The sequence below is a fragment of the Myxine glutinosa genome, chromosome 13 (genome assembly GCF_964187855.1).
Source record: "Myxine glutinosa chromosome 13, kmMyxGlut1.1, whole genome shotgun sequence".
NCBI lineage: Eukaryota > Metazoa > Chordata > Myxini > Myxiniformes > Myxinidae > Myxine > Myxine glutinosa.
The window spans coordinates 19,467,851-19,495,763 of NC_136273.1; the positions used below are offsets into that span (position 1 = coordinate 19,467,851).

General features: G+C 47.1%; 1 protein-coding gene across 1 annotated transcript; it reads right to left on the bottom strand.

Annotated features, from left to right (window-relative positions):
• Positions 1–1,422: 1,422 nt before the first annotated feature.
• LOC137438664 (epidermal retinol dehydrogenase 2-like) lies at positions 1,423–27,330 on the bottom strand. The gene is made up of 6 exons (XM_068133900.2): positions 26,686–27,330; positions 18,985–19,116; positions 17,664–17,763; positions 6,630–6,774; positions 5,288–5,410; positions 1,423–1,728 (listed from the first exon to the last, which is right to left on the bottom strand). Exons 1-6 carry the CDS (start codon positions 27,013–27,015, stop codon positions 1,638–1,640), a joined length of 921 nt encoding a protein of 306 aa, XP_067990001.2. The 5' UTR covers positions 27,016–27,330; the 3' UTR covers positions 1,423–1,637.
• Between the last annotated feature and the right edge of the window lie 583 nt (positions 27,331–27,913).

A 27,913-nucleotide genomic window follows, 5' to 3' on the forward strand; every position in this document is an offset into this window, starting at 1 on the left:
AAAACACAATATCAATGTGTGTTTGTACAGATGTCTGTCCCCCTTCAGTTTTAAAGGCCAAACTTTTAACACGAATGTGTGTTCACTACGGTCTATTTTTTGTGGATAAAACAAACTCGAAAATTGTTTTCCATAAAAGAGTAATTACATCTCTTCTATTGGAATTGGAGACAGTGGCTTACAAACTGAGCCTCAATGGCGGCGTACAGAAGCGGTGTTTTATTAAATACCAATAAATACAAGACTCTCTGCTCACCTTCACTCCTTCATTCCTCTTTTCTCCCGCCTCTGGAACAAACTCCCTCACTCTCTTCAATCCCACTCCTCCCTCCAGGTCTTTAAAACAGCTGTTCACCACCATCTCTTATCCTCCCCCATCCAAAACCTTGATCTTTTCTACCCCTGCTAATTTCAGCCCAAATCCACTTTTTTGAAATACCAACTTCTTTCCTGGAAGTCCTTGGTGTCCTTGTGTTTATACTTCTCCCACCCCCCCCCCCCCTTCCCACGCAGCCTCCCCCCAAGCCCTCTCCCTGCCACACATTCTCGATGTCCCTGCTCTCAAATGTTGTGTTTATGTGCTTCCCCTTCTCTCCCCATCTTGTCTACCGCTCCCCTTTTTATATACTTTGTTTGTTTGTCTGTTTGATTTGTTTGTGTGATAAATGTTAGCTCTTTCACGAGCCTCGATTATGTATACAAAAAAAATAAAAAAATGCAAGGTGCCAGGAGATGAAATTCACTGCACGTGATGTACAATGGGTGCAGAGTAAAATGAGTGTTCATTTACGTCCGCATTATGTCTAATAAATAAAGAAGATAAAAGCACATCTGACACTAGGCCGAGGCTTCAGACTTTGGCATGCTCACGCGGCTGCACCGTCAAATAAACTGTTGCAACCCACCATTTTGACGGGCTTTTTACTAGTTCTTGTATAAAGAAAGTTTAAACAATGCTATGGTGATGTTGAAATCGGAGTGAGAATAATTCGAAATTTTCAAAATGTTTCATTTCACTCATTGACAATGGAGGTTAAAACCAAAGAATACAACACGGAGCTTCACAGCAAAGGGGAAGTGATTTTTGCTCACGCTGTATGGGGAGGGTAGGGGAGGGGAAGAGGTGGGAGGGGAAAGGCGGAGGGGAGGAGGTCAAAAAGAGTGCTTTAACCTCAGTGTTGCCCAGGTACAAAAGGAAATTGTAATACCCTCTGCCAACACCAGTAGGTGGCCCTACACGGTCCATATTTACATGGAGAATTTACGCCCTGCCCCGGCCCTCTCGCCCCCTGGTATGGGGAGACCTAAGTGGAGTGTTGTGGGCAGAGCAGCTTTTGTTATGGCAGACCAGGAAGTGATCAGAAGAACCAGTTGACTTGACCCCATATAAAGGGATTTTGAAGAATATACGTACATCGTATATATATTTCTGGTAAAAGGGCTGGTTTATTTCAGCATAACTTTGGAATTCTTTTATTCATTCAGAGCTACTTAAAATGCTGTAATAATGAGATAATATTGGTTTTAAAAAAAAAATCAAACGTTTCAAATCGATAGCAAAGAATAATCATCGGAGAGCAAAGAAAAAAATGCATTCGACTGACATGCCTGTAAACACGAGGCTACCATTTCGACGATCAATTGTACTTTCGTCCCAGAAATGTTTTCATCACATCAAATAGTCTGGTGTAATGGGCAAGCAGAATCAAAACCTTCTTTGGCATCCAGCTGCAAATCAGTCGTGAAAAAAGAAAACAAAAAGGCCAATAAACAAGAGATCATTCTAGATTTACACATGTCCCTGATTACAATCTTACATGAACTAAACAGGCAATGACAAAACATTCGATTACAATCCCAAACTTTATTGGAATCTCGTAGTCAGTGTAAGGTTGTGATCGTGTACGTGTACGCGGAAAAAATTATAAACGTTTACAAAAATCTGTATACGTGTGCACGCTCCGTTTCCAATCTGTATTATAAAAGGAAACGATCTCTACAGGGCCTTTAGAAAGTATTCACACCCCTTGACTTTTTTCACATTTTGTTGTGTTACAGCCTGAATTAAAAATGGATTCAATTGAGATTTCTTTGTCACTGATGTACACATAATAAATACCCTGATCTACTCATATAAATAAATGTCATAGTTTTTTTTGTTGTTTTTTTAGAAAAAAAAATATCTAAATTTAATCCAGAATTATCTCATTTACATGAGTATTCAACCCTCTGAGTTAATACTTCGCAGAAGCGCCTTTGGCAGCGATTACGGCTTCGAGTCTTCTTGTGTATGTCTGTATCAGCTTTGCACATCTGGATTTGGGGAGTTTCTCCCATTCTTCCTTCCAGATTTGCCGAAGCTCTGTCAAGTTGGATGGGGAGCGTCGGTGAACAGCAATCTTCAAGTCTTTCCACAGATTCTCAATGGGATTCAAGTCTGGGCTTTGGCCAGGCCACTCAAGGACTTCCTCGTTCTTCTTCTGAAGCCATTCCAGTGTTGCTTTGGCTGTATGCTTGGGGTCATTAACTTGTTATAATGTAAATCTTCGCCACAGTCTAATATCTTTTGCACTCTGAAGCAGGTTCAACTCAAGGATTTGCCTGTATTTGGCTCCAATCATTGTTCACTCTATCCTTACAAGTCTCCCAGTCCTGCCACTGAAAAGCATCTCCATAGCATGATGCTGCCACCAACATGCTTCATGGCAGTGATGGTGTTCGATGGGTGATGAGCTGTCCTCAGTTTCCAGCAGACGTAGCGCTTTGCATTTAGGCAAAATAGTTCAATTTTTGTCTCATCAAACCACAGAATATTTTGCCTCATGCTCCAGGAGTCTTCCAGGTGCCTTTTTGAAAACTCCAGGCATGCTGTCATGTGCCTTTTTCTCAGTATTTGCTTCCGTCTATTCACTCTCCCATAAAACCTTGATTTGTGAAGGGCTGCAGAAACTGTTGTCCTTCTGGCAGGTTCTTCCATCTCAGCCAAGGAACTTTGTAGTTCTATCAGAGTTGTCATTGGGTTCTTGGTCACCTCCCTGACCAAGGTCCTTCTGGCACGGTTGCTCAGTTTGATCAGACGGCCAGCTCTAGGAAAGGAGTCTGGGTAGTTCCATATTCTTTCCATTTCCTAATGATAGACCTCACTGTGTTCTTCGGAACTTTCAACTCTCTAGAAATTGTTTTATACCCTTCGTCAGATCTATCCCTCCTCACAATTCCATCGAGGAGTTATATGGACAGTTCCTTGGACTTCATGGGAGAGTCTCTGCTCTGATATGCACTGTCACCTGTGGGACCTTATATGGAAAGGTGGGGTTCGTTCTAATCAATTGAATTGGCCACAGGTGGACTCCAATGGAGTTGTTCAGACATCTCAAAGATGATTAAAGGAAATTGGATGCACCTGAGATCAATTTGGAGTGTCATAGCAAAGGGGTTGAATACCTATCGACTCAAGACATTTCAGTTTTTCATTTTTAATCATTTTGTAAAAATTTCTAAAAAATAAATAAATTCCAATTTGATATTATGGGGAATTATGTGCAGATAATTGATTTTTAAAATCTCAATTTAATCCATTTTAAATTCAGGCTGTAACACAACAAAATGTGAAAAAGTCAAGGGGTGTGAATACTTTCTGCACTGTATATCCAGTCTCCATCTATCCGTCCGTTCAGAGTAGGGTTTATGGCACCAGCCTATCAGATCAGTTCCCTTCGACACTGGGCGGGGTGAAGACAGGTGGGACCTGCAAATATCCTCTATCGCCGCCATGTTTTTAATCAACGTTTTTTCATACGTAGATACGTATTGGTGCTATTTCATTTTTACAAATATGTATTGGTGGCTGCGTTCATAAGCCGTTACTATTAAATATCTTTGACTTGAATCGAAAATCCATTCCTTTTATATAGAGACTGAATGAAATATGAAATAAACAGCCATTCGGCTTGCCGGTCTAGCAAGCCAAGCGCTGTATAATAATAAGCACACATCTGCTGTGCCAATTTTTTATGCCTTCGCTCCCGAAGGTGGCTGGAGGCATTATGTTTTTGGGATGTCTGTCCGTCCGTCCGTACGGGCTAAACCTCGTTTTTCTCAGCAACCATATGTCCGATTAAGACGAAACTTTCAGGGTAGGAGTGACACCCATGCAGAATGTTTTTATGATAATTGTAATGTCATAGGTCACGTAGTATGGCAGCCATTTTGGATTAAACACATATAATTAAAAAATATTTCTCGGAAACCGCTGAATGGAAAAATTTGAAACTTGGCACATTGTTAAGTACTCCCAACGGGGAACAAAAGCATGATAATGATGACATCATCGGTGAAGTGGTATATCAGCCATAAATGTTTTAATTGAATGCCTTATCCTAAAAATCAGAAATTGCACACACATGATCTATGAGCCATTTGCATTGACATATTAAATTTATGACATCATAGGTCACATGGTTTGGCAGCCACATTGGATTGAAGGGAAATATGAAATAATGATATCATTGAAACCGCTTACCCTATCGATACGAAATTTTACAAATGTCATCCAACACCATTGTTGCATATAGTTTGAAAATGATGACGTCGTAGGTCACGTGGTGTGGCAGCCATAAAAAAAAAATTAACATTATCCGATCAAAACAAAACTTCACAAACGTGATCCCCTACTCATGCATATGCAGAGTGTATATTTTTGATGTTGTATGTCACGTGGTTTGGCAGCCATATTAGCTTGAAAGCCGATATTTAAAAAAAATGCCTTCTCCGAAACCGCTTCACCGATCGATGTGAAACCTGTCCTATCTGGTGAAAATGTGATGCTTCAAAACAGGTAAAGGGATTTAAACCAAACTTGTTTATTTTCAGGACAGTGAACGAGAGCATCTACCCATCGTTACAGGCAGGGACTGTGCCGAGGCATATTTGCGACATAGTCGCATGAGCTTGAGTTAAAAATACGTTCTTTTTTTTATTTTTTATGTACATGTCTTTGCTCTATCTCAGCAAGTTATCCTTTACTCTTTCTCATAACGGATTAATTTGTCAGTTAAAGCTGCAAAATAAATGGAACGTAATTACTTATTTTACCGGTTGTCGTTGTTGTTTAACGTAATGTAATTACTCTTGGAGAAATACTTAACTTATGTTGGACTAAATCTTATTTGCAGTGACTTGGTAAATTTTAACGTTTACATGTGTACACGATTAACGAATGGACCGTGTATTCAGAGTGCTAAGAAGACCAATTTAACTATGGTATAATAAGTTGACATGAACCCACCTTCTAAGGTACACCAGGAAGTAGGTAAAACGAGGTATCATGATGATTGGCTGGTCTCGTCTGATGGCATTGATGATTTTCTTTGCAACGAAGTTTGGGTCCAGAATTGGAAACATTCGACTTCTGATGAAACAACATTGAAAACATTGTTCTATTGATCATTACCACTTTGATTCAAACAAACGTCACTATAGGGATAGTGTTACCCCCTATATAGGTTTGCCCTGGAATGTGGATGCTATGAAGTGGTCTTAGTGCAATTAAGTTGACAGGCCTTGGATTTGCAAGGGACATTATGCCCAAATGAGAAAAATTTTCACATCTTTGGCAAATCAAGTAAAGTTGTAGATTTTTCAACAACAGAACTTTACTCCTTGGCTTCGAGGTTTATATGTTGGAACCCATCTGTGGATCGGTCCCATCGGCCGATGGGTCTGACCCGTTTGGCGACCCATCTGTGGATGCACGAGAAATGACAATGCAGACCCATCGGCCGATGGGTCTGCGCCATCTGCGGATGTGTTGTTCATCTTGAAGGAATGTATATGCATCAATGGTGCTCTTCAATCAGGTAGGGTTAGGGTTAGGGTTAGGGTTAGGGTTGTTAGGGTTAGGGTTAGGGTTAGGGTTAGGGTTAGTTGTTAGGGTTGTTAGGGTTAGGGTTAGGTTAGGGTTAGGGTTAGGTTAACTCATCCACCATTGATGCATACACATTCCTTCAAGGTGAACAACACATCCGCAGATGGCGCAGACCCATCGGCCGATGGGACCGATCCACAGATGGGTTCCAACATATATACACTGAAAGGAACACCTTAATTAGTCGAAAATATCACAGAAAACAACTAGAATGGCACTCGGCAGAGCGGGTATCTCAGCCAAGCTGAACAATTTACATTTTGAATCTCACCGATAGGCCGGATTTGGAGCCGGACTTGAACCAAAATCTAATCGGCTTGTTCTTGTCACCTATCCAACTCATCCACCAAGTTTTGTCATAACAGATCCATAACTTTTTGAAATATTGTGGCATATATCGTTTTTTGCGTTATCTATCTCTCAGTGGTGAAGAATCACTGAAAAAAAATTATAGTATCCGGATCCGGATCTTCACCAAAATCGAATCAATTTGTCCTTGTCACACACCGAACCTGTCCACCGTCCATAACTTTTTGAGATATCATGCTGACAGACAGACAGATGGAATTTTTTTAAGAATGAAGAAGATTATTTAAATCAAACAATTTTCATCAAGATATTGACATTATTTTCACAATGTGCCACTCTAGGAATGGGGGGGGGGGGGGGTGGTGGGCACTGAATCACCTTTCCCCTTCCTTACTGTGGTTTGCAGCCATCAAACATGCCCGTGTTGATGAAGGCTGGACAGACGATGGTCGTTTTTATTCCATTCTTTTTCATCGCGATCATTTCCAGTGCCACAGACTCCGCAAAACCCACTGCAGCGAACTTACTGCCACAGTAATCTGCGGTAAGTTTCATCTTCATCATCATCATCATCATCATCATCATCATCATCATCATCATCATCATCATCATCATCATCATCACCATCATCATCATCATGATCACTGTTGAAAAATTAATAACAAATTGCTTTTAAGTGGAACCCAAACGCAAAAAAAAAATCCCCAGAAAACCAATGAAATTCATCAATCGTGGTTTAATTTGAAGCTAAAATTGTTTTGAATTTTTTGGGTCCTTTTTAAAGGTCATATCTTTAATGTCACGTGGTTTGGTAGCCATATTAGCTTGAAAGGCGATATTTTTAAAAAATCCGTTCTCCAAAACCGCTTCACCGATTGATGTGATACCAACCTGTCCTGTGGTAAAAATGTGACACTTCAAAACAGCTGGAGGGATTTAAACCAAACTTGTTTATTTTTATGACAGCGAACGAGGGCATCTACCCATTGGCATGGGCAGGAAGTACGTGGAGGCATATTGGCGACACTGTCGCATTGCTCCTGTTTGGACATGTAATTTATGTTTTGCAGAACCGTGTTGTCCACCCAGTATGGCATGCCTTCTTCATCATCTATTAAAAGTATTCAAAATGACTTTTTATACTCTACCGTGCCATATGTACCGTATTTTTTGACGTATAAGTCGATACCTTTTTTCACTGTAAGTCCAGGCCGCAACTTATACTCAGAATTGACTTAAATATGGTTTAAGACTGAATTGCAAAAACTTGCAAAGTGTGATATTTTCAGAAAAAAATTGTATAATTTTTAATTTAACTACACTACAGCAAGTTTCCACCTAACGTCGTGAATGCATTCCCAGAAAATGTGACGTTAAGCAAAACGACATTAAGCAGACGGGATATTCCCATAGACGTAATGTTGTAATGGGGAGATGCGTTCCTAGAGCATATTTTTGGTCACCCTAACATAACTTTAACCTCACTTAACCACATATTAGAGACAATTATTTATTAAACAAATCAAACTGATTCTGCAACTGGACCAGACGGCATCAGCCCACGGGTCCTAAAATCCTGCTCTGCCGCTCTTTCACTCCCTCTCTCTGTTCTCTTCACCCTCTCTTTTGCTCAAGGTCATCTGCCAGCATCTTGGAAATCAGCAAACATCACCGCTTTACACAAAAAAGGTGCAAAAACAGATCCTTGCAACTACAGACCAATCAGCCTGCTCCCAATTATCAGCAAAGTCATGGAATCCATCATTGCTTCTGACATCAAATCCTTCCTCTTCTCCAATGGCTTGATCTCTGATCATCAATTTGGATTCATAGCAGGTCACTCTACTCTGGACATGTTGCTACTGCTGTATCAACAATGGATGGAGGTACTCAACACCAAACAGGAAATCAGAGCTGTCTCCCTTGACATATCACGTGCCTTTGATACGGTCTGGCACCCCACTCTGCTCACCAAACTCTCCTCCCATGGTATCCATGGAAATCTCCACGCATGACTTGCGGACCTCCTCTCTGGTCATAGGCAACGTGTGCTCCTGAAGGGATGTCTCTCATCTCCCCTTCCTGTTCTGGCTGGAGTTCCCCAAGGTAGTGTTCTGGGCCCTGTGCTTTTTCGGGTCTTCATCAATGATCTCTCCGACTCTCTGGAAAATCCTCTCTATCTCTTTGCTGATGACTCCACTCTCTGCCGCTCCATTCCTCCTCCCTCACATCGGCAGTCTGCAGCCTCCTCACTCTCTGCAGACCTGGACAAAATCACAGACTGGTCAAACAAGTGGAACATGTCTTTGTCAGACAAATCTGACACTCTCACTATGTCTTTCCGAAAAGACCGTCTGGAAAACCCTCCCATCTACTTTCTCAACAATTCTCTCCAAGAAGTTCTGTCACTCAAGCTTTTGGGTCTCACTATCTGCCATGATCTTTCCTGGGAAAACCACATTTCCAAGCTGGCCTTCAAAGCCAGTCGCCGACTGGGCATCCTCCATCGTGCGAAGTCCTTCCTTGGCACACCTGAGCTCCTCACCACGTAGAGGGTTTTATCCACAGCTCAATGGAATACTGCTCTCCCCTCTGGGCCGGTGCTCCTGCCTCACACCTAGCTCGGCTTCACGCAGTTGAAACCAAAGCTTTCAGAATCATTGGAATCTCTCGTGATGAAGCTAACTCCGAGGGCCTTTCACTCACTCACCGCAGGCAGGTTGGTGGTCTTTCTGTCTTCTACCGACTCCTATTCGGCCTTGCTCCCCTAGCTCTGTATGTGCTCTATCCCCCAAATATTCCAACAGGTCGCACAAGATCTGCCACCAACCCTCTTCTGGTGAAATTGCAAACATCAAGACTCTCTGCTCACCTTCACTCCTTCATTCCTCTTTTCTCCCGCCTCTGGAACAAACTCCCTCACTCTGTTCAATCCCACTCCTCCCTCCAGGTCTTTAAAACAGCTGTTCACCACCAGCTCTTGTCTTCCCCCATCCAAAACCTTAGATCTTTTCTACCCCCGTTAATTCACCCCAGATCCACTTTTTTGAAATACCATATTATTTCCTGGAAGTCCGAGCAGTGTTCATATGTTTTATATCTCTCCCACACCCCCCACCCTTACCATGCCTCCTCCCCCCAAGCCCTCTCCCTCCCACAGATCTCCCAATGTCCCTGTTCTCTACTGTTGTACTTGCGTGCTTCCCTCTCTCAGCCCATCTTGTCTCCCGCTCCCTTTATTATATGTTTTATGTGTCGGTTTTTTTGTGCGATTAATGTTAGCTCCTACACGAGCCTCCATCTTGTATTAAAAAAAAGAAAAAAAAAGAGAACACAAATGAAAGACACAAATGGACATTTAAATGAACAGTCACAGGAGTACTCACTAAAACTTTTGTACCACCATAATTTCAAGCGACAGGAAAAGTTTAAATTAATCTATCAATTCATGCTGACACGCGGGACGCCCAGTTTAAGGTCCATCCATGGGATGGCACACACATTTTGATGCCTTGCCATATCTGCGAGACACTAAAACGACAGTTTGTAGCTCGGCCGAGATTCACACCCAAGCTCAGAGGTGAGTGTGCGTAGGCCAAGGCCATTCTGCCAGCCCGTGTGATAATCACCATGGCAACACTATTCATACACTCATACAGTAAACTGTTCAGCTTGAGAAACTAATGGTCCAGTTCCACCTCCTCACAGGATTTACTGCTCACCTCAGGGGCCTGTGTGTTTTCAACACTTGCTATTGCAGCCATTGTATGTGAAGTAATCCTACTTTGAGACTTGGGTGATGTTTTAAACCACCTTCATATACCATGGTTTACACTGCACTATGACTCATATGAGATTACCAAGGTGGTTTTACCCATTTGGCAGAGAAATACTTTTTTTTTATGGACGTATCGCCCCAGACGAGGCACACAGCCACACCAGGTAAGGGGCTAAGAGAAAGTTAGAAAAATATGAGGATAAAGCAAAACAAAATAAAAATAAATAAATAAATAGAAGAAAAGAAAGAAGACTAGGACAAAAACAAAGAAGAAGAAAAAAGAAGAAGACTGGCTGGTACCATTCACCGAGTCCTGAAACAAGGAAAACCCTGTTCACAGGACCACTGAGAAGGTGGGGTTGACTAGGCCAGGCAAGTATCTCTGTAGGCAAGTATCTCTTATTCAGTCCCGGTCGAGGCATGCAGAGCAGGAAAATGAGCACAAATTCTCGAGAGCGTAAACTGCACTGAATGCAAACAATATTTCGTACAGCGAGGAAGTTTCAATCTGCACTTTAAAAAAAAAAATTTTTTTCACTTACACAGCAGATTACAAACTATTGTGCAAGGGAAAAGCATTTTTGAAGTTTATGTCCCTCGACAAGACCTTTGAGCTTTTTAATCATTTCAATCATATAAAAAAAACTTTCTTATCAATTAGTACAATGTTATTTGCTGTCTGGTCTGGCATTCATTAACAATCACCCTTTGAGTCCTTCTCCCACATTGTTATCTCGTCGATTGACCTTCATTTTATGTTACTGAAGGAGCTGGGGCTCCCACGTCGATCGGAAGAATGGACGCGACAAAAAGCTGGAATTCATCCGAGTTGCTTTAATCAAACCAAACACTCAGGCACTCTGAAAAGCCCGTTTATCGGGCAGCAATATATATACATATTATCCCGGAGCGTTTGCCCAGGAAAGGTGAGAGGGGGCGTGGCCCAGCGTCCCGACCGAGGCCTGGCAAGTTGAGCGCGGGCCTGCCCGGGTGTCCTGGACGAGCCCGGCATGGTGATCGCTCCGCGTCCTTGATAGGTGCAAGGCGATTGTGAAAACCCAGCGGTAGCCGCTACACACGGCCCCCCAGAATCGACTTGCACCGGCAGGGTCAATTTGAGGGGGGTCCTGATGACCCGGCCGAAGCGACCCCTGGCGGGTCGTGGGAGGGGGTCCGGTGTGGTGGTGGGCGGTCGAGTGGGGGGCACCGTGGACGGGGGGCGGCCTCGCCGTGGCGGAAGGGCCACCCATGGTGGGTGGTCGACGTCCACGTGCGCCGGCTTGAGGCGGTCCACCGCGATCCGGTCCGACCTGCCGCCGATGTCGATGACGAACGACTTGTCGTCCCGTCGCAGCACCCGGAAGGGCCCGGCGTACGGCGGCCGGAGTGGCCCCCGATGTGCGTCGTGACGCACAAAAACATACTCCGCTGTGCGAAGTGCTGGGGGGACGTAGGACTGGGGGTCACCGTGGTGGGATGTTGGCACGGGGGCAAACCGTCGGGCGGCCTCCTGGAGGTCCGAGCGCTGGTGAGCTGCGGACCAGGGACTGGTAGCGTCGGGCACGAATTCGCCCGGGACGTGTAGCGCCTGGCCATAGACAAGCTCGGCGGTGGATGCCTGGAGGTCCTCCTTGGGGGCCGTGCGGAGGCCCAAAAGGACCCACGGCAGCCGGTCGGCCCAACTGCCGTCTTGAAGGCCGGCCATGAGCGCGGCCTTCATGGAGCGGTGGAATCGCTCGCACAACCCGTTTGCTTGGGGGTGGTAGGCCGTAGTACGTTGGAGCTTGACCCCCAGGTTGCGGGCGACCGCGCCCCACAGCTCGGAGGTGAACTGTGGTCCGCGGTCTGACGAGATGTCTGCCGGTGCGCCGAAGCGGGCGACCCAGGTGGCGATGAAAGCCTGCGCCACGTCGGCGGTGGTGGTGGAGACGAGGGGAACGGCCTCCGGCCACCTGGTGGTCCTGTCCACCATGGTGAGCAGGTGTGTGAACCCCCGTGATGGGGGGAGGGGGCCCACCAGATCCACGTTGACGTGGTCGAAACGTCGTTCGGGCACGGTGAAAGGTGCCAGCGGGGCCTGGGTGTGTCGGTGGACCTTGGCCCGTTGGCAGGCCGTGCAGGTGCTGGTCCAATCGCGGACGTCCCGACGAAGGCCGTGCCAGACGAATCGCGCCGACACCAGCTTCTGGGAAGCTTTCCGGCCCGGGTGGGAAAGGCCGTGGAGGGAGGCGAAGATGCGGCGTTGCCAGGTGACGGGCACGATGGGGCGAGGCTGGCCTTGGGAGACGTCGCAGAGCAGGACAGTGTCCGCGAAGGGGATGTCGGCCAGGCGGAGGCCCGTGTCCGCCGCCCGGAGGGCTTGCACCGTGGTGTCGGTGGTTTGGTCCGCCGCCATAAGCGCAAAGTCCACGCCCAGGTGGATCGCGTTCGCGCTGGCCCGGGAAAGACAGTCGGCCACGGCGTTGTTTTTGCCGGCGACGTGCCGGATGTCCGTGGTAAACTCCGACACGGCGGAGAGGTGGCGCTGTTGGCGGGCCGACCACGGCTCCGTGACCTTGGCCATGGCGTAAACCAACGGCTTGTGGTCGACGAACGCCGTGAAAGGTCGGCTCTCCAGGAGGTGGCGGAAATGGCGGACGGCCAGGTGTAGACCGAGGAGCTCCCGGTCAAACGTGCTGTATTTGAGCTCGTTCGGCCGGAGCTGCCGGCTGAAAAAAGCGAGTGGCTGCCAAACCCCGTTCACCCATTGCTCATGTACGGCGCCCACCGCGTAGTCGGAGGCATCCGTGGTGAGGGCGATGGGAGCGTTGAGCACCGGGTGAGCGAGCAGTGTTGCATCGGCGAGGGCCCGCTTTGAGCTTTGGAAGGCCGCATCCATTGCTGCGGACCAGGCGATGTCGTGCTTGGCCGGCTTGCCCCGCAGGGCTTCGTAGAGGGGCCGCATGAGTTGAGCAGCGCGGGGCACGAAGCGGTGATAAAAATTCACCATTCCCAGGAATTCCTGCAGGGCCTTTATGGTGCGGGGACGCGGGAATGTGGTGATGGCCTCGACCTTGGTTGGCAGCGGCACGGCCCCGTTCTTGGTGATGTGGTGGCCCAAAAAATCAACGGCCGTCGTGCCGAAGTGGCATTTGGCCGGGTTGACGATGAGGCCGTGCTCGCTGAGGCGCCCGAACAGTGTTCGGAGGTGGAGGAGGTGCTCGGCCCGGGAGGTGCTGGCGACGAGGATGTCGTCCAGGTAAACGAAAAGGAACGGCAGGTCACGCAGCACGCCGTCCATCAAGCGCTGGCACGCCTGAGCCGCGTTCTTGAGACCAAACGGCATCCGCAAGAATTCGAATAAGCCGAACGGCGTGATGACTGCTGTTTTAGGGACGTCGGCCGCCCTGACAGGTACCTGGTGATATCCCCGTATGAGATCAATTTTCGAAAAAATGACCCGTCCCGCCAGACGGGCGGAGAAGTCTTGGATATGCGGGATCGGGTACCTGTCAGGGGTGGTAGCATCATTGAGACGGCGGTAGTCGCCACACGGGCGCCATCCACCCCCCGGCTTTGGCACGATGTGCAGTGGCGAGGCCCACGCGCTATCGGAGCGCCGCACGATGCCGAGGTGCTCCAACGTGTCGAATTCGGCCTTCGCCATGGCGAGCTTGGCTGGGTCGAGGCGGCGGGCCCTGGCGTAGACCGGCGGGCCCGTGGTTGGTATGTGGTGCTCGATCCCATGCCGTACTGCGACGGCCGAAAACGTCGGCCGCGTGAGGGCCGGGAACTCCGTGAGCAGGCGAGCAAACTCGTTCGCCGCCGGGACGGCGCATGCCAGCTCGGTCGGCGCGGAGCTGCTCAATGTGCATACCAGGGAGCTGAAGGTTTCGGCGTTGATTAAACGACGCCGTTGGACGTCCACCAGCAGTCCGTGTGCGCAGAGGAAGTCGGCGCCTAGCAGAGCCATGGGCACGTTTGCGGTGACAAACGTCCAAGCAAAGCATTGGCCGCCGAAGCAGAGGGTGACGTTGCGCGGGCCGAAGGTGCGGATGGTCGATCCGTTGGCCGCAACCAAGGAGGGGCCGCAAACCACGGATTGCCTGTCCTGGTCAGAGGCGGGTATGACGCTCAGTTGGGCGCCGGTGTCGCACAGGAAGCGCCATCCGGACGCTTTATCCATGATGAACAGTAAGTTGCCCGTGTGGCCGGCGCTCATGGCTGGTAATGAACGCCGGCCCGGCCGTTTCCCGGCCTGCCGAAGGTGCACGGGGGTCGGCATGTCCGGGCCTTCTGTCCGAACCTGGCATGATAGTAACACCACGCTTGGTCAGGTGGAGGCCCCGGTCGTCGTGCTGGAGGTGGTCGGCTCGGTGTAGCGGCCGCCAATTGCGTCGGCAGTTCGGTCGTCGACCGTGCCGGGTGCTCGGGCGCCATGGGTGTTGCGTCGGACGGCGGTGGGTCCCATGTCGCCGCTGCGATGCGCTGTCCTGCGGCGGAGATCTTGTCGGCTTCTCTGGCAAGGGCCCGCGGATCTGTGATCGTCGTGCTTGCCAGGGCGAGGCGTACCGGGTTAGGCAGCTGACGGAGGAACAGCTCCCGGAACAGGAATGCCGGAGAGTGCTCGCCGAACAGTGAAAGCATGTAGTCCATTCGCTCGGAAGGGCGCGTGTCGCCGAGCTCGGGCAGGTCGAGCAGGCGCCGTGCGCGTTCCGCCGATGGGAGGGCGAAAGCGTCGAGGAGAAGCTTCTTAATCGCGCCGTATTTGTCAGCGGCTGGCGGGCTCTCGAGGAGGCTCAGGGCGCGGGCCGCGGTGGCCGAACCGAGCGCTGCTACCACATGGTGGAAGCGGGTGTCGTCGGCCGTGATGCCTCGCAGGGCGAACAGGGAATCCGCCTGTGCGAACCAAACCGCCGCGTGAGCCTCCCAGAAGGTAGGCAGTTTAAGGGCGACTGACGTGTCCATGTCGGTAGGTCACCAATGAAGGAGCTGGGGCTCCCACGTCGATCGGAAGAATGGACGCAACAAAAAGCTGGAATTCATCCGAGTTGCTTTAATCAAACCAAACACTCAGGCACTCTGAAAAGCCCGTTTATCGGGCAGCAATATATATACATATTATCCCGGAGCGTTTGCCCAGGAAAGGCGAGTGGGGGCGTGGCCCAGCGTCCTGGCTGCGGCCTGGCAAGTTGAGGGCGAGCCTGCCCGGGCATGCCCGGGCATGCCCGGGCGTCCCGACCGAGGCCTGGCAAGTTGAGCGCGGGCCTGCCCGGGTGTCCTGGACGAGCCCGGCATGGTGATCGCTCCGCGTCCTTGATAGGTGCAAGGCGATTGTGAAAACCCAGCGGTAGCCACTACATTACAATATCTAACTTTAGTTCTCAGACACTTGTGTAAGTCTTGTCATAATGACGTCATAGTCTCAATGCCTGATACAAGGTGAGAAACAAAGCAATTACCTTGGGGCAACACAGGCCACCTTGAACTAGATTAATCAATTTCCGTAAATTTTACAGTTATTGACGATTTTCAATAATGCTTTTATGTATATTTACATAAATGTTCATTTACAGACATTATTGTCATGTTTATTTTACAGCTTACAGTTATACCAATTACAATTTTCAAGTGTACGGACACTTTCTGACGGTTCTGTGATTTTTCCCGGTGTACTGGCTTCGATCTACGTCGTATATTCCATGTACGTATGACATCATTGGTCACATGGTTTGGCAGCCATTTTGGATTGAAGGGAAATATTAAATAATTATATCTCTGAAACCGCGCACCCTATCGGTGCAAAATTTTACAAATATCTAACAGCACTGTTGCATATAGTTTGAAAATGATGATGTCATAGGTCACGTGGTTTGGCAGCCATCTTGGATAGAAAAACGAACCTTATCCGATCAACACGAAACTTCACAAACGTGATCAACTACCCATACATATGCAGAGTGATGGCAGCTACCCGTTGTCGGACTAAGCAGAGGCATATTGGTGACACAGTTGCATTTCCACCCTCGCCAGAGGAGAGGATATTGCATTTGAGTCAGTCAGTCAGTTTGTTTGTTTGTCTGTTTGTTTGTTTGTTTGTCTGTTTGTTTGTCTGTCTGTTTGTTTGTCCACACAGAATAAATATGATTTTCTCTGCAACCGTTGGTCCGATTGACAGGAAATTTTCAGCATAGGTGCAACTCCACCTGTAGAATTTTTTTATGATAATTATGACGCCATAGGTCACGTGGTTCGGCCGCCATCTTGGAAAAACGGAAAAAAAGTTGTACCTCAATATCTCCGAGAGCGCTGAATAGAAAAAAATGAGGCATAGCTCATTGTAAATAACTCTCCATGGGGAATAAAATTTGTTAATGCTAATGTCATAGGTACCTCCATTATGACGTCATAATTCAACAAGTACAAAACTTCATCCGATCAAGATGAAATTTCTTGAGCATAATCTCGGGATAAATTGGTGGAGAAAAAAAGAATGATGACGTCATCGGTCACGTGGTTCTGCCTCCCTATTTGTTTTAACACAAAAACTTTAAAAACCACGGAAAACACATCCTGGTGAGGGTCTGCAATCTCTGATTGCTCTTTCTTGTTCTAGTTGTATTTGAGTCTTATATCCGTTCGCAGTGCTATGTTTTTTTATGCTCATGCTCAATGGAATCATCAGGTCATACATGAGCATTATGTCCTTGTTTTCAATTGCTGCTTTTCGTTAATGTTTCCATGAGTTTGGAACTGGGATATTGAAATTTCTGCAGATGTTTCAGCGAATTACTCTACCTACCTTGTTGTATCTTTGGGTGTACAGCTGCTCTGACATGAGTTTTTTACATCCCGATAGGAGGTGAATTGTGCTTTCTGTTTCTACCTTGCAGAACCTACACTTGTCTGATTGACTCAGTCCCGCCATCTTTTCAAATCCAATGGTGTAGTGTCCTTGATCTTGGGCATTAATAATGATTCGTTCTCCGACCCAGTTGAGCTGACCTCTTCTTAGGTATTCCAGTGATCCTTCTCAGGCTATCCCCAATCTGTCCAACTCTAGTTTTATTTTTACATCTCCCTGCTCTTTTATCGTTCTCCCAGTTGTCAGTGTATCTCTGATATTTCAGCTAATTTTTTTTATTTCCAGTTGTTGGAGCTGTATTCATTGCTGTTTTTGTTTCTCGTGTTACACCTTTTTGTTTGCACCTATTTTTGGAAATACTTGCAAGGTGGGTTAGGGATACTTTCCTCTAGTTTGGTGTCTTTGTGCTTGCTTTCAAATTGGATTCGGTAGTCTGTTTAGATTTTCACGTCCTCAGCCAACCCTACAGTTGTCACTCTGTGCACTTGGTTGACTGCCACCTTTTTGTCTCTCATCTCGGGATGTACATTGTTTGTATGCATTGATTTTTGCAGAACATTGTGTGTGTGTGTGTGTGTGTGTGTGTGTGTGTGTGTGTGTGTGTGTGTGTGTGTGTGTGTGTGTGTGTGTTTGACTTGTATGAATACCTAAACTGCTGGATGGAATGAGTTGAAATCTGATGGTTGTATTTGGGGTGTATGTACTTTGGAAATTTAAGGCTTTAAAAAGAAAAACATATCCGGGAAGGTTTTAGGCATTAAAAAAATTATATACCAAGTGTAAGAGTAATTGTAATTAGGCCAAACCTGCAAGGCCGTTAATGGTGACAAATCCAGCCGCACTTGCGATGCTCACCAGGTGTCCATGATTTCTGGCAATCATCGCAGGGAGAAATGCCTTATATGTCTGAGAGTGAAAACAAAATCAATTTATCAGCTTCAAAGGTAAAAACAAGGCTGGTTTTGCAACTTAATTTATTTGTCTCCAGCCAATTTTCCCAACTTAATAAATCCATCTGATATGATGTTGACCAAATATAGAGATAAACAAGTTGTGCCACCCTCACAAAACAAATGTAAATTTATGAATGAACAGATAATGTAAAAACAAATCGTATAACTCTAGGGGATCTATTCAAGAATGTGCTCTCCTGTGCTTTCTGCACACCTCCATTCTTTTGTTTCCTCTTTTCTCCTGTTTGTTGAACGGTCTTCCTGAGGCTGTTCCATCGCATTCTTCCCTCCAGAGCTTCAAGCAGGCAGTGCACTACCAGCTCAAGTCATCCTCCATCCATGCCCTTTCACTCCCATTCCACCTGTGATATTTTGTACCCCCATTAACTCTACTTAATAAAACTGTGTTGCTTGCAGGTGAAAATGTTTACTCCCCTCCTGTTTTCCTCTTTGTTCATTTCCTTGCTTATGTCCAATTTTGTTGCCCCAACATCAATTCATTGCTTTTTTTCCCTCTGTCGCCTCACTTGTCCTTGAGCCTATAGATCTTGTGTAAAAGTTTAAACCCATTAACATGGGGTTTATCCCCAAATAAACGGTTCTTCATAACAAGCATTCCTCATAATGGGACTCTTCAAAATTACAAAGGAAAAAAGTTTCTGACCTTCTTCTAAGTAAGTGTTCAAGAATTATAATAATAGGAACAAAAAAAATATGTGAATGACCAAAATTGAGATTTCCTGATGAAGAGGTTTCCGTCAGGATGGAACTGTTATCAAATACCTTTTCATTCAAACAGTGAAAATAAATAAACTTTGATAACCACACACATGTATCCCATTTTCAATTATATTGTTACATTATAAATTTATTTCATCATGTGAGTGTGATCAAAGGTTAAACCCCGCTCTAGCAGGGGAAATGGCCTTAAAATGCCTGTTGTTGTTGTTGTTGTTGTTGTTATTATTGTTGTATGTGAATGTGATCAGACCACATAGTTGGACAATACTAATTCTGAAGAACCATTGAACTTAAAAACAAAGTTTATTGCTCATTCAGTCAAGAGTGTTAACAAGAGTTCTTGTGTTGTCCTTCCCAAGAGGAATTGATCAAAGGTTACTTAGGAATCCAGACATTGGTCTCATGGAAGGACCTCACAAACGGCGTAACTCACCCAGAAGTGAGCCATGATGTTCACATCCATAACCTTCTGCATCTCTGACTCCGTCGTGTCGATGAAATTCTTGCCGATGACAATTCCGGCATTGTTGACGAGCATAGTCACATCGCCAACCTCTTTCTTTACCTGAAACGACATGCAATCCACCTTTTCAAGCTTTTCTCAGCGAGCATATTTTGCGGGGAATGTTTACAGAATCGTCAATGAAATATGGCAACTGATAAAATGAATCTGGCTGGCCTGACTTCTGGGAATGATTATTGGACATGGTTGTGCCGCTTATAAGTCGCCGATGGATAATGAAACATCCCAGTTGATTTGATCCAATGAAAATAACCTGCAAACGCAGCTGTGATCTGTTTCCTCGGTCAGGCTAGGCTAGGTTCAAGTGTAATTATTATTACTATAATGTCTGTGGGGTAGGCAGTGATATGTAGAGTCAGGTAGATTTCTGTAGGTATCATGCTCCGCATGTCGGGTAAGAACCATCACCATGTAATAAGTTTTGTTTAGCCAAATGTCGGATAAGTTGGATATTCCCCATCACAAGGGGGCGGGGCATGTTATGTAGCTTCGGGTATAAGGATAAATTATCCCTTGTATGTCTTACCCTATGTGATTTATCCTTTGTCTCTTTTGGCACCGCACCATAGACACTAGTGAGGAAATGCCATTAATTACACTAAATAATAACCATAAATCCAACCGGAAGCCAGTTCTGAGCACGGCCATTTGGACGCACCAGCTACATCGCCACGGAAGACAGGCAGTCTGAAGACACACCCTGACCTGACTTTGTGCATGCGTGCCAAATGACGAGCAGTTTCTCACCAACACCGGAGTCGCGTCAAGATTGCGCACTGAGGCCTGGACGATTGCTGACGAGGCACCGATTTGAGTTGAGTGCCACAATTAAACTACACACCATTATTTTCCAGTTATTTTATTTCCCATCTGTCCGTGTTATAAGTCTGGTGAGGGAGCGCTCCATTTAGGAACTTAGTTTTACCGTCGCATTTTCTTGTTATCGGCATCCATTTTAATAAATCCTTTTGTTATTTTCCTTGTACATTTCTAAACCTGGTTTTTGTTTGAGTTATTTTCTGAAGGTTGAAGACTGCCCGGCGGGATCGCTCAGGTAAGCGCTTCAGGTTCCTCCCCCTTTCTTCCCCGGCATAGATAAAGTCCGCAATTGAACTGAACGCTTCGGAGTAAAAGCTCGCTATTGGCCATTTGTGATCCCTGCGGTGCTCACTGAGGGAATCACATGACATTACGTTAATCACATCTTCAGTGTAGGTTAATACTGACTACCAAATCTCCTGACTGGCTAACTTTGCCACAAAAAATAAAGTCTAGGTGTTTCCGGAAACAAACAAAAAAAGGAAACAGTCAAGCGTAATGCGGGAGTGATCACGGGTCATAAAGTATTACACAGTTTTCCTTTTAAAATAACATCAAAAATATTTCGACTAGCAGAAGTACCCAGCATTGCCGGGCGGGGGAGGGGAGGGGAGAGGGGGGAGGGAAGGGGGGGGAGGGGAGGAGAGGGGGGGGAGGGGAGAAGAGGGGGGGGAGGAGGGGAGGGGGGGAGGAGGGGAGAGGGGGAGGAGGGAGGGAAGGTGGGGGGAGGGGAAGGGGAGGGAGGGAGGGTAGAGGGGGGAGGGGAGGGAAGGGTGGGGGGCGAGGGGAAGGGGGGAGGGGGAGGGTAGAGGAGGGGGGAGGGGGAGGGTGGGAGGGGGGGAGGGGGAAGGGGGGGGGTGGGAGAAGTATAAAACACGAGGACACCAAGGACTTCCAGGACAGAAGTTGGTATTTCAAAAAAGTGGAATTGGGGTGAAATTAGTGGGGGTAGAAGGGAGGGGGAGGGGGGAGGGGGGAGTGGGAAAAAGGGAGGGGGAGGGCAGAAGGGGAGGGGGTAGGGGGAGGGGGTAGGGGGAGGGGAGGACGGAGGGGGGAGGGAAGGGGAGGGCCAGTTAACAATGACGTTGCAGTTCTCATGGTCGGAGAGCAGCATAGCAATCGCGACATCGTCCTGCATCTTCGCAACAGCACGAAGCAGATTTTGGAGACTCACCGATCCTGTGACGCCCTCCAGTACCGGCGTTGCCAGGCGGGGGAAGGGAGACCCGTACATTCCCAACCCGTACATTTGCCCTCTCGACTCAAGTTCACTCGGACAAAAGCCTCGCACAAATGACACCGTGAAGGCCCAATGGCCATGTCTTTGCCACAAATCAAGTACGTGAGCGAGTCGGGTGCACTGAATTGAAAGTATTTAGAATGCTCATACTCTGTGAAAAGTGAAGCCGCCGTGTCGCCATCTTGGTTAGCACGACTCGACCAACTCGCTTCGCGGATCTCGTTTGTTTTGAACGTGTGAATTACGTGCGAATGCGTAACTGTGAGTTTATGGCGGCAAGGAGCATCACCTGATCGCTCTGAGCGAATCAGCGCGCTGCTCTGCCACCTGATCAGATTCCATGTATAATATTCCTCGCTGAAATGCGCTGAGGTAAATATGAATAAAAAATATGGATCTCGTAAAGATGAAAGAAAAAAAAAACCTATGTGGTGTGAATGGCAATGTTCCTCGCTGAAATGTGAAAAAACGCAATCGCTTTTCGCTCTGAAATACGTGCGAACGCGTAACTGAGTTAATGGCGGCAAGGAACATCACGTGATTGCTCTGAGCGAATCAGCGCGCTGCTCTGCCACCGGTCAGATTCCGTGTATAATATTCCTCGCTGAAATGCGCTGAGGTAAAAATATGGTAAAATATTGTTGCGGTTCTGAGAAATGTACATATTGATTTATAAAGGTTAAAGGTTTGCCCCCATAGTTAGTCCACATGCAACACGTAGGCCACCTAAGAACGCTAGTTATTTCATAGTATATGTGAGATAAGGACATTTCCATTAGTGATACCTGCGTTGTGTAAAATAAATATATAAGAGTAGGTCCTGTTCATTTTGCAGCCCACCCTCCAAATCTACCTCATTGCGCACCATCCAGTCTGAGCCCTATTGCCCTCGCATTTGGGATGCTCAAACCAGCCAAATGCCACGAGGTAGGCCTGAAAAGGGGGAGGAGCGCAAGGTCGGGGTGTGGCCATGTCAAGCAGACGTCAAGGGCGGAGCCGGTAAGAGCCAACGACCAACCAGAGCTCGGGTGGAATGGCGTGAGGGGCGTGGTCAGTGCGCATCTGGCAAATTTGAGAGGGTTCGCTGGGCGGCGATATATAACCGCGAGCACAAAGCCCTTCAAGAGGACTTGCACAATTTGCGCGTTGCATAAGGACTCGTGAGGGAAGCCAAGCCTTGGAATTGTTTGGAATTGTTGTGTGGAGGACTTATGCGCTGGTATCAAGAGGTGAAGAGGACTCTCGTGCGAAAGAATTGCTAAGGACTGAAGGAATATACGCGCTTTGCAAGAGGGCTGTTCAGGAGGCCCCATGAGGCAAACGCATCAAGCAGCGCGTTCGAGTGCATTTATTACATACGCGACCGTGGTCACCAGTAACCGCCAGCCTACCTTTCACCGCATTCCACCCTATAATTGTCCGATCCACGCCAACGACATGCGGGGAGCGCCTGCCGTCTGTCCTATCATCTACACCGCCGTACGAGTCGGAGACCCGGAGGATGAGCTGTGGACGCCATCCCTGGACCCTCAACCCTTGAGCATCTACATCCCCGTGTGAGTGTGTCTGTGTGTGCGGGCCCGTTTGTCCAGGGGATAAGTTAAGACTGTTTTTAAGGCTTCACTGTGTGTACTTCTCCTTCTTCCTATGTAAATAATTAATAAACCAATCTGTTCTTCCTTTCTTCTTAATTCGACCGTATCAGTCTTTTCTTCAATTGGGTAAGCGTGGCATGATTACAACCGCTCAGATCGGGTTTAGTACCTGTTAACGGCCCGAATCGCGGCTCGCTATCGCTCAGCGTTTCCACTAAAACCGTGGTTCGGGCGGGGTTATTTCCTTGCTTCCCGGGAGGCGCTGGTAATTAGGTAATAGGAATAATTCGGCCTACCACCCTATTCAGCGCTGACCGGAAGGAACGTCATAGCCCCGGATCGCGTCGGCTAGATAAAAGACAAGGGGATTAATCTCCCCTTGGTAAGGGGAAGGCCGACGTTTGAGATCCGCAACAATATAAACATATACACTCAAAAAGCCACAATAAGCTATTTAGGCTATACACTGCGTTTGTCCCAGAAGGAAAAAAACCCCTTGTTGTAGAGTGGATATTATTAGTATTAATCTTGTTTTGTAATTAGACTAATTTTATGATATTATAATTGGTATTATTACTTTTGTTATTAGAAGCGGCCTTGGAAAATCACTACGATTACCTATCTTGACACGGATTTTGCCCAAGGCGGACAAACCCTTTGGGAATGGGGTTACCAAGACCATTTTGCTGAAGGGGAGGGGGGGAATTAAGTCGCTACAACCTCCATTGTGTGACCATTAGTTCTCCTTTCAAGTTTGATTGAGATTTGATAAATAATGACCGAATGTCATTCAGAGTGACCGAATGTCATTCGAATGTCAGACAGAGTGACAGACAGACACTGAATTGTGTATTTTAGTATGTGATGATAGCTTGAACATATTCTTGTTTGTCACATCTACTTATGAGGGACGACAAGGCCAAGGTGGATTTAATTTGCTTGGGACACTGGACTCCCACAATATGAGCTGTTCCCAAAATTGCATCGCAAGCAACATGATCAAAGGTCCCAGCCAACAGATAGTAAATGGGATCATATAATTCTAAGCTAGTTTTTGTCCCCCGTCGCACAGCGGAGCGAAAGGGGGACTATGGTTTTCCCCTCCGTCCGTGTGTCCGTCCGTCCGTGCGTGCGTGCGTGCGTGCGTAAGCGAAGGACCGCATTCGAATTTGGTGTGTGGGTGCAACCCACGTCAAAATCCAAGATGGCTGCCGCCATGTATGTCTGAACCTTGTGAGATGAATATCTTGAAAAATAAGCGAAGTACCAACTTCTAATTTGGTGTGTGGGTGTATCTCGGCATAAGGAAGAAGGCTATTGAAAATTGGGTCGCCACGTCAAAATCCAAGATGGCCGCCACCATATATATGTCTGAACGTTGTGAGCGAAATATCTTGAAAAATAAGCGAAGTACCAACTTCTAATCTGGTGTGTGGGTGTATCTCGGCACAAGGAAGAAGGCTGTTTAAAATTGAGTCGCCACGTCAAAATTCAAGATGGCCGCCGCCATGTATGTCTGATCCTTGTGAGATGAATATCTTGAAAAATAAGCGAAGTACCAACTTCTAATTTGGTGTGTGGGTGTATCTCGGCATAAGGAAGAATGCTTTTGTAAATTGGGTCGCCACGTCAAAATCCAAGATGGCCGCCACCATATATATATCTGAACTTTGTGAGTGAAATATCTTGAAAAATAAGCAAAGTACCAACTTCTAATCTGGTGTGTGGGTGTATCTAGGCATAAGGAAGAACGCTATTGAAAATTGGGTCGCCACGTCAAAATCCAAGATGGCCGCCTCCATGTATGTCTGAACCTTGTGAGCGAAATATCATATCATAGCATGTTTTCTGCGTCTTCCACTTTGTCAACTCACATCACTTCACCGACGGGGGACCGAGGCGTAACGCTTGTTTTTTAAAAACTGTTGTGACATTTCATGCTGATGGTAGTTCTGTTTCTACTTTTGGATCATTGGACTTACATCAATGAACCATAATGTCTTTATGGATGAGATATTGGCTTGTCAGATAATTTATTTTTCTCTTTACCTTCCAATGCACTGTTCTTCATCGACAGGGTGAGTCATAAGTCCCAGGACAAGGTTTTAGCTGCTTATACAAGATTTGTTTATACCATGTATTTAAACTGGGTTTTTTTCAGATACTTTTATAAGCTAGTGGGGTTTAACCGTGGGAATCCCACGGGCATGGAGCTGTATCGTTGCGAGCAGTGCAGCCGTTTTTGCTGTACCTGGGACAATAACGTCAGGCGGGAGTCCAAACCTGAAAATGCTGGAGACCAAAGGTGAAATTGGAAAAACAATATGGCATATTTTACTCCAGGGGGTCCCAGGATTACCCACCCAAAATTTCGTTGCGATCGGTTCAGCCGTTTTTGCGGTACCTGGGAACGGTCGGACGGACAAACAGACAGACAGACAGACGGACGGACATTTGGTGAATTATAGTAAGATTATACATGAAATCAAGATGGCAGACACCAGTCTATTTACAGTGGAAGAGACACGGGCGTTTTGGAAAGCCAGCATCATCAAGATGAAATCTTCATCTTTGGGGAAAAAGCAAAGCAAAGTAAAGTAGTAAAGGCAAAATTTTCACAGGCTCGACAGGTTCACCAAAGGAGTTCATGCTATAGTTGTGGATGTGCAATGCACTTAGCCATTTACTCCAAATACCCTGCAATAGATGTAAATTGCAGGCAGTGTCGCAAAACCGGCCATTTTGCTGAAGTATGTCGCAGTAAAGAGCGCAAATGTCTGGTGCGTGAAGTGACTGTACCTGATGTGACTGTACCAGTACCAGATGTGACTGTTTTAAGCATAAACACACATGCTGCTGAACAAATTGGAGGGAACCTATTTTGTGATGGTCTTCTTTGCACATCTGATGGACAGGCATGCTCAACTAAATTACTGGTGGACACAGGTTCAGTTGTTTCAATACATCCAGAGTCTACCTACCTGGAGCATTTCAAGAGTGCACTTCTTACTGAAGCAAAATTACACTTGGAGACTTACCTGCAAAAATCCATCACCGTGCTTGGTTGTTTTCGTGTACAGGTGACTTTTCTGTGCCTGCTGACATTGCTCTTCTGGAACACCTATACTTAGCAGGGACCTCTTCATTGCTCTCAAACGGAATATGGTCAACGGAAGTCTCTCCATTGGAACTCTAGGCTATGCAAAAGGATTTGTACACAGAGTATAGACAAGGCCTGATGTGGTGCCAATCCAGCAGAAGCTTCTCCGCTTACCTTTCGCTGTCCGCGATGCTGTCCCACAAGAAATGAAAACACTTGAAGAAGCAGGTATCATTGAGAGAATTGACTCTTCTGAATGGGTTTTATCTATTGTCGTTACGCATAAGAAAACAGGAGGCATACGACTGTGCGTGGATCTTCGTAAGACCAATAGACAGCCATCCACTCCTCCATATTGAGGAGGAGGTCTTCAACTTGGACCAGCAACCAGAGGTCATTCACCAACAGGACATAGATCCTCCACACGAGTTTGATGATGATTTGGCACGATGGTCTGATTCTGTGGCCACCATATTCACCGGACTTAAGCCCTCTGGATTTTTTTATATGGAGTTTTATGAAGGACATGATGTTACTGAATGATGGTTACCAATTGCCAATATTGCATATCTGAGAAAGAGGATCAGCGCTGCAATCGAGACCATAAATGCAGGAATGCTAAATCACACCTGGAAGGAGGATGACGGGCTCCTTGTGAGAAAGGGTGCACACACAAACACACACACACGCACACAAGTAAACTGATGATAAATGATGAATGTAACAAACTTTGGGGAATGTTTATTAATTGTTCTTGTCATTCTGTGTCCATAACAATACTTGTCGCCCTCAATTATTGATCGGTTTGCAGGGTTTTTTTTGACACCATTAAATATAAAAGGGTGAATTTTTCTCACCAGAGCGGCCACCTGGGCAACGTCTTCCTTCCGTCCACAGTCACACTTGTACACGTGAACACGTGGCGACCCCTGGTCACGTGACATTTGCGCGGTTTCCTCGTTTCCCTCCTCGTTGATGTCCCACAGGACCAAGGTGGCTTTCAAACGCGCAAACTCCAGAGACAGCAAGCGTCCGATCCCGCTGCCCGCTCCCGTGATGAGGACTGTTTCATTTTCCACACTCTTGCTGCGCGGTGGCACGAGCAGACGGAAAAGCGCTTCAATTGAGTAGAACAAGGAAAGGACGATCAGTTCGCAGGTCTCGAGCAGCGTTCCCAGGAAGGCCATGGTGCACGTTCACCGAGGGGGACGATACCGGGGAAGCTGGAGGGTTGGGTTCGATGAACGCAGTGTGGGTGATTTTGGGGCTGGAGGGAGAAGAGCATTGGCTACAAGTTTGGGGCGGAACATGAAGGAATCCTTTGCATTGAATGGATGATGTATGGTGCCCTCCGGTGTTTGCACGGTGTTTGCTCGGTCGGTAGTCCTCCGGTGTTTGGTCGGTGTGTAGTGCCCTCCGGTGTTTGGTTGGTGTTTGGTCGGTCGGTGGTCCACCGGTGTATAGTGCCCTCCGGTATTTGGTTGGTGTTTGGTCGGTCTGTGGTCCTCCGGTGTATAGTGCCCTCCGGTGTTTGGTTGGTGTTTGGTCGGTCGGTGGTCCTGCAGTGTTTGGTCGGTGTATAGTGCCCTCCGGTGTTTGGTTGGTGTTTGGTTGGTCGGTGGTCCTCCAGTGTTTTGTCGGTGTCTAGTGCCCTCCGGTGTTTGGTCGGTGTTTGGTTGGTGTTTGGTCGGTCGGTGGTCCTCCAGTGTTTGGTCGGTGTATAGTGCCCTCCGGTGTTTGGTCGGTGCTTGGTCGGTCGGTGGTCTTCCGGTGTTTGGTCGGTGTATAGTGCCCTCCGGTGTTTGGTCGGTCGGTGGTCCTCTGGTGTTTGGTCGGTTGGTGGTCCTCCGGTGTTTGGTCGGTCGGTTTGGTCGGTCGGTGTATAGTGCCCTCTGGTCCTCTGGTGTTTGGTCGGTTTATAGTGCCCTCCGGTGTATAATGCCCCCGGTGTATAATGCCCCCGGTGTATAGTGCCCTCCGGTGTATAGTGCCCTCCGGTGTATAGTGCCCTCCGGTGTATAGTGCCCTCCGGTGTATAGTGCCCTCCGGTGTTTGGTCGGTGTTTGGTCGGTCGGTGGTCCTCCG

Excerpts from the sequence above, each read along its gene's own strand:
- LOC137438664 (XM_068133900.2), bottom strand. The coding sequence starts at position 27,015 with ATGGCCTTCCTGGGAACGCTGCTCGAGACCTGCGAACTGATCGTCCTT. Across the intron at positions 19,117-26,685 it reads TTGCCCAGGTGGCCGCTCTG|GTAAAGAAAGAGGTTGGCGA; the intron begins GTGAGAAAAATT and ends ATGTCGTTTCAG. Across the intron at positions 17,764-18,984 it reads ACATCATGGCTCACTTCTGG|ACATATAAGGCATTTCTCCC; the intron begins GTGAGTTACGCC and ends TTTCACTCTCAG.